Raw genomic sequence first — 7,696 nt, 5'->3', positions numbered from 1 at the left:
TGATTCGGAATGGTCCTTAAATCGCATTTACCGAGTGTGCATACACTCTGCTTCTAGTGTATCCTTTTCAGTTTGTCATCAGCTAAAATAATGATATAAGTGAAAAAAAGTATAAATAGAAAACACTTTTCCCATCTACAATTAATGCGGTCTCCATTAAGATTTCATTTCAGTTTAAATAAATTGTCAAAAGCTAGCTAGTTTGGGCGTTTATTTGTTGCCACATACATTACATCACAATTCACAATCACGAAATGGAAAGAAAAAAAGAAGAAGAAAATAAGATGATTTCTCCATCATTCCAGGAATATGTTCAAGCCATTTGATGAGTGGCTATGAAGATAAATCGTTGAAATATTATTGGTCTTTTAGATAGAGACATGGTTTCAAGAGACTCATGAGTGGTGTCTTGAGCTTGATTCGATTTAAATTTTTGAACATTTCGATTCCATTCAAAATTTTGATTATATTATATTTTTTATTTTCTTTTTTGTGAGTTATTACTTATTAATAATATGATAAATAAATATACTAATAAAACACAAACTAAATAATTAACCAAATTAAAAGTTCAAATAATTTTCACTTAGTTACCTCTCTTTCTTTGTGGTTGCCAATCTCAAACAAGAAAACAAAACACTTTTATCTCTTTTCATTGTTTATTCTTGTGTTGTCTCAAACAGTTATAGCTGATAATGGTAAGTGAACGACTACAATTCAAAAGAAATTAACAGTTTGTCAGGAACTAATGAAAAAGTTTATATTGTTAACTAATAAGGTATCATTATTAGTATACTTTCTTTTGAGACAATTACAACTTTTTAAGAAAATTAATATAACTGTACTCATGTAATAATTTATTTTCGTTAGTTCATTGATAAGCAGGGGAAAAAACGAGGTTGATTCATCTTTTTCCAAGGATAGATTTCCATTCAGATGCTCTTTCTTATTTGATTTCTTAGATTTTTTAATTAGATATCGAACCAATTCATTACTTTTTCAGACATCTGATTTGATCTTATTTCTATATATGTGAATGTGACTACATTTTTTCTAGGTAAGATAGCGATGTCGTTTTTGCAATAAAAAATGAAAGCATATTTGGATTATATAATTTTTAAAAAGTACATATATTTACGATAATTGCGTGAGACGATTTGAAAAATATTATTTCTTAAAAAAAAAACCAAACAATCATGCACAATAGTATTTGTTTCACTCCTTCAAAAAAGAAAAATCGTTTCACAAAGATGGACATGATAATTCTAAACTGAAATAATGTATAGCAGCAGAAAATAAAAATTCTAAACTGAAATGTATAGCAGCATTTTTTTTGCAACTAAATATATAACTCTCCTTTGATGTGATGAAAGCTTTGACAGGATGATGTTAGACAGGGGTTTGGGGGACACAGTCACACAGCAAAACGAAATTTTACATTATCATTCTTTTAATGATTTTATATTATTATTTAACTATAAATTAATATGTATAATAAATTTGTTAATTTTTATAATATATATTTTAAAAATTATATTAATAATCATTATTTTATTGATGGACAATATAAATCATTTTATTTTACACTGACACTTGTTAAACTCAAAGATTAATGTGCTTCCACCAGATAAATAGCAAATTATTATAAGATAAAACTTAAATACAATCTAGTGCTTTATTTGTTAATTCTTAATTAAAGTTGGAATTCTTACATGCCACTTATTGTCCCACCTTCTGACTCAAAATTCGTGGTTATTAATAATCTCTTCCTCTCACTTCTCTGACTTCTCTTTCCTCTAAGTCTCTATCTATCTATCTCTAATGTGACAGAAAAACAGGAAATGAGAGAATACAAGTGAACTTGTAATCACAAAAGATTTTACCATTATTTTCAAAGTAGACTTCTTTGTACAATATGTTTCTGCACTCACTAGACATTTCCCATTTGTTATGTCCCTACCGTACACATAAATACATGCAGCATTTAATTAGAAGAAGAAAGTACGTACGTACTGTGCCATTTTGATGATGATTTGGTTTTGCTTTGCTATCAATTTTGTGTTTTGGTTGGCGAGGAACCTCACAAGAGGAAACGTTCACCTTCCACCTTCCGAGAGAAACATTTTTGTAAAATACTAGGTAGATAAAATTCAACACCAAGAACCTAAATTTGAGCCCGTGGTATTTTGTCACATTTATAGATTTGATATCTTACCCTTAATTTTCTTTCATAGACAATTAAATTCCCGTGCTAATGCCCCTCTTCCTTCATTCCTATAGTTTGCAGTGCATGTGACTCTATCTCGTTGAAACAGGTAAACCCAAAATCATGAATACCAAAGTCTTGACAGTCCAATAACCAAGCACAATTATCCTCCCAAGATGGTAACAAACCCATGTTATTACTAGTATTCTCAAGGTTAGGTGTTGTGTCCCATAATGCTTCCACCAGAGGAGTTTCATCCAGCCACATGCTGTTTAATAGAGAATCGTCGCTGCAAATGCTATCTAGCAAAAGTGAATCATCCCCAGAAGAATTTTCAGCTTGTGATGAACTTGAATTCTCCTCTGAGTTGAGAAGAATCCCTTCAGTTTCTTTGACCTGATCATCAAGGTTATTGCCAGGTTGCGGCAAATGCTCTGCAGGGGAGGATGAACTATCCTGAGAAGATGCTGCAGCTTGTTTTTTGAGAGGCTCATGAGTAACGGGATCAATACCTATCTTAAGGAGTTTTTTCTTGATATGGGTGTTCCAATGATTTTTAATCTCATTGTCTGTTCTTCCGGGTAACCTGGCAGCAATCTTGGACCACCTGAGACAGCAATCAACCATATATTGAAATCCATTATACACAAAGATTGATGTGAATGTCTTTCTTGATCACAAAGACATGTACCAATCATATCAAACAAGTAATTGCTTTAGTTAATTCTAACATCTTCAACTGAATTATCATTATCTATCTTGTAACTAACGGCAATTTTTATTATTCTTCAACAAATATCAGTTCCGATGATGTGGAGTAACATTTTAGCTTGAACATAATTACGCAGGTCAATGAAGTTCTTCCCTTTCAAATTATACATACCATTTGGTATGCATGTATGAAAAATTAACATACGCAAAGTAAACAGTAGACGAGAATTTGAGAACAGATAAGAAGCTCCTACTATCTTGAAATTTATAAATATATGTTAGTATATCTATTAGTAAACCAGACAAGTATTCAATTGCTTCAGCCTCAAGTAGCCTTTGTTTCAAGCATGGTTTTTAATGCCGTTACCTTCTTCAACATTATTAATGGTTTTAACTTGAAGTCACAGTATTTTAAGGACTAAGCTCCTTCCAATATAATTTTGGAAAAGCCAAACTAACAAGCAGGGATCATTAATTGTTGAACATAGGACAAACAAACCCATGGTAATTCTTGTGTGAATACATTGTATACAGGCACAGACACTTAAAAGTACAAGATGTACAAAATAAATAAATAACAAAAAATCCATTTTTTCATACTTATAAAAACTGTGTTCACGAAAGAATTGTTCACAAAGAGAAGGCAATGCATGTAGCCAAGCTTGTGAAGAATAAAAAACCTGTTGCCAAGACGGGCATGGAGATCAATAACAAGTTGCTCCTCTGCCTCTGTGAGTAGCCCTCTCTTCAAGTCTGGACGAAGATAATTCGTCCAACGAAGGCGACAACTCTTGCCACAGCGCTTGAGGCCAGCGAGCTTTGGCACGGCGCGCCAACAGCATTGGCCATTGGTGAGAATGAAGTTGATGAGCTTCTTGTCTTCCTCAGCAGTCCATGGACCCTTCTTCACCCCAAGTTTGTCACAGCAGGGTTGCCTTCCCATAGCACTAACACAAAAACAACACCACTTCCTAGCTAGCTGACCAATATTGCAATTCCCCAAACTAAATGCAAAAGTCTTACCAACACTAGCTTGTAATGAGTAATGACCCAAAAAGCCCCACACCCCACCCACCTTTATATAAAGCCCTCTCCTTTTCTTGTCTAAATTATTAATTACATATACGTGCAATAAAATCATGCATCAAGAGAATATATTTTATTTTTTAAAAAAAGGGGGTCTCAGGAGGCAGGGATAAACAGAAGAAGGTTGAGGGCTCCACCATGGGTTGTGAAAGGTACGTTGGAACTAATATGGGGTTTTCTGGTGTTTTTAGCTACACAAAATGTGTGACGCTGAAAGATGTGTGACCCAAAGGCAGAACACTATATGTAAGCACCTCAAAGAAGTATACAAATTAATGTGCAAAATATACCTTTTTAAAATTTTCCATTACGAAATATGCAAAATCCACTGCCCTGATTTCACTCTTACTCCACCATTTCGTCATCACCACGTTTACGTGTCCCCTTAGCTTCAGGTTATGGTACGGTGAGGGCGATTGCCATCTATAAGTCTTGAAACTCTAGTTCTTTGATGTGCTCCAAGAAAACTGATCCAACGCTGCAAAATCATCACATCAAATAGGGACAACTAGGTGCCCTTAATTCAAAAGAGCTTATAGGCATTCCTGATATACAAGATTGGACAACGATCTATAGAGATTCCAAAGCCACAAGTTTGTAATTTTCTCCCTCTTTTCCACCTTTGCTTGTGTCCACGAAACTGGTTATCATTAATGAAAGTTGTGGAAATTTTACTGAGACAAACGTATGTGCCAAACCAATTGTGGAAAGAGTCCAATTAGCCACGTCTTTAGCATGTTTGGAAGGATGACTATAGGGGCTCGAGAATAAAGGTTAAGATTAATTTTACTAGTCATACCTGCGAAGAGGGTGAAAGTCTTGCAGATGTGCTAAAAGGGATTGATATTGACGCCCCAATGAGAAAGCATTGATGTATTTAGGTAATGTTCAGTTGCAGCATACGCTAGTTGAAGCAAAAATGCAAACGATAAGGAATGCATCCCTTGTAAATCTTATATGGAATAATGTTATATCAATACTTATTTTCTTTCAAGTTTTCTTCTTGTTATTTTACAGGAATTTACCTTGTTTTAGTTAGGTAAAATCATTATGCATGATAAAATTCTTTTTTTAAATATTTAGCATAACAGCATACTCAGAATTCGTACATGAGATTACTAATTAAATTGGAACAACCTCGTACCTCGTACCAATTGATCCATGTGTTTGGAAAATCTATTTTTTACTTCATCGAACAGAATAGATAAAGGGTGCTGAGAGTCATATTTGGGAATAAACAATCAAATGTGAACAGACAACAGAGGAAGGAACATATGTTTCCAAAACTGAACCACGGAAAACCTTAGCAGATATGATCAAGAAAAACCCTCTCGACCCTGGCACACTAGTGAACACTTGATCACAAGGTTCCATATCATTTCATGAATAAAGAATTGATTCTTAAATGCTAAAATTATTATGTAAAAGCTAGCTAATGAATTATTGATGTATATAAGACGGCTAATCATTATTAAATCTGGATTAGATTTTTCTATATTCAACATGTATATTATTTTCACAAGCTAGATATGATCATTAGCTGGATATGTATAAAGTTCGATCACAATCTTGGTTTGATATCTTTGACACGCGGACTGGGCATGAACTTGTTGATTCTAACGCGAATAATTAAACAGGCCGTTGTGTTTCGGCTACCTACGCCTAATTATTTCTAGACAGTTCCATTCTCAGATCAGTTTCGTAACAGATTGGTTGATGGATTAAGCATTGAGCATTCGAATACGTTTCCTTTTTTTTTATACAAGCGCATGTCTAGAGTGCTTTCTAATCTTTACCTAACCATTAAAGAAAAGGAATCACGAACGAGTAATTGGCATAATTGTACATCGTGAACCATGCACACCAAGGAAAAAAGGTGATCATTACTCTCTGACACCATCATAAACTAGTCAAGAGACATTTTTACATACACTTGGTATATACGACTTCTAAGCACAATATCACTTAAAACCTGAGATATGATCATTGTTGTTAAAAGAGTATAATTTCTAGTATAAATTTTTAGACTCTCAACCAATAAAAAATTATAGTAAAGTTATTAATAATCCTACTATATGACAATTTATAATCGGAAAAAATCACCAAAAAGAAAATTCGGGTAATAATATAAAACCTTTTACAAAATCAGTATATGCACTATTATTCTTGTTAACAATATTTGACACAAAGATTTACGCACAGTTTGGATACACTAAATGTAGACAAGAAATTCTTCCAAATAAAACATTGTCTTTTCTCGTGTGTTTAGAGTGCATGTATATATCCTTCACGGGATGAAAATGCCATTTTCCAAATAAGAATTTATTCGTAGGAGTAATCATTTTCGAGGCAGAAATTAATATCCACATTATAACGAGATTAACTCTTATAACAATTTTTTTTTTCTATATGGTAAATTCTAACTCAAAACGGTATTTAATAGAAATATATATATTAAACATGTACCCGAGATATGGTGCTTATAAATGATCAGTGGTTTCGACTGTTAAATGATATGAGATTTTGTAACTAATAAAATAAGTTTTCAATTTGTAAGCATCATTTTTAGATGGACTTAACTTTTTTGCTGTCATTTTTTATAATGTCCCTATACTGTCTCATTAAAATAACAATACATCACAATTTTGTTAATATTTAATGATGATATTTAATTTTTAAAATTATGAAAACTGTATAATTTTAAAGGACAACATAAGAAAAGACAACAAAGAAATTAAATTATTTTTAGATTATTTATATCCGATATTGTTTGCTTAGATACTCAATTGATCATCACAATTTTATCTTTACTAAAAAATATGTACTCCGGATATTATCCGCATAAAAGGTGTTCATAAACTACTTGTGACCTCAACCGCTCAACTTATGAAACTTTGTAACTATGAGAACATGTACTATTTGAATAATTCCCACATGATAATATATGCATTTCCTTATGATAAATCATAAATCTGATAGTGATCGAGAGACTTCAAATATAACATTTATTAGATCACCCACGCGGCACTTGTCGGGAGCAGTTACCAACCCAAAATTTCGGTCTCTTGACTTGTAGGCCTTTAGTATTTGTGGGCATGGGTGGACCCTTTTTCCCCGTCTAAGCTTCACAATCACACTTTATTGCTTATGTATGCAATATCTTAAAGAAAAAAAAAAATGCATTCTTATCATCATAAAAATCATTATGGATTCAACTAGTGACGAAACCCGTCAATGAAATTTGTGAATAAATACTGTTGCAAAAGTTTAAAGTCAAATTTGCCAACATTTTTAGTTTGAGCACCAATGATTTCTTTGTAATTCTTCTATTTAACCCAATTAAACTAATTGTACTGGGTAATTTAATATTGCATTTCATTGTACTACAATTAATTATTTTCAAAAGAAACTAATTGTAGAGCAATTTGATCTTAGCTTATTCAAAATATCCAATTTAGAGAGCTACGTGTCCAAAATCGTATTGACTTGCAAGGCACTACACGATACTCGTGAGATATCACCCTGCTTTCGTGATCTGTAGGAGCCATACACGTATAATTTCCGCATATTGAAGCAGACATAGAATAATGAAACTTCAATATCACTGTTGTACAATGTTACGAGGTTAAGCTATATATTTAATTTCACACTTCATTGCGTGTGTAGCCCTCATGATCCGCCAAAGCATCTTGT

The 7,696-nt window shown here is 32.8% G+C and overlaps 1 protein-coding gene across 1 annotated transcript; it reads right to left on the bottom strand.

Annotated features, from left to right (window-relative positions):
- Window positions 1-1,844: 1,844 nt before the first annotated feature.
- LOC114392523 (protein ODORANT1-like) lies at window positions 1,845-4,118 on the bottom strand. The gene is made up of 2 exons (XM_028353692.1): window positions 3,598-4,118; window positions 1,845-2,813 (listed from the first exon to the last, which is right to left on the bottom strand). The coding sequence occupies exons 1-2, from the start codon at window positions 4,056-4,058 to the stop codon at window positions 2,252-2,254; spliced, it is 1,023 nt and encodes a 340-aa protein (XP_028209493.1). The 5' UTR covers window positions 4,059-4,118; the 3' UTR covers window positions 1,845-2,251.
- Window positions 4,119-7,696: the final 3,578 nt, after the last annotated feature.

Source organism: Glycine soja, chromosome 17 (genome assembly GCF_004193775.1).
Source record: "Glycine soja cultivar W05 chromosome 17, ASM419377v2, whole genome shotgun sequence".
NCBI lineage: Eukaryota > Viridiplantae > Streptophyta > Magnoliopsida > Fabales > Fabaceae > Glycine > Glycine soja.
Note: the sequence above shows the minus strand (reverse complement) of the source record. Positions and strands in the feature narration are given on the sequence as shown.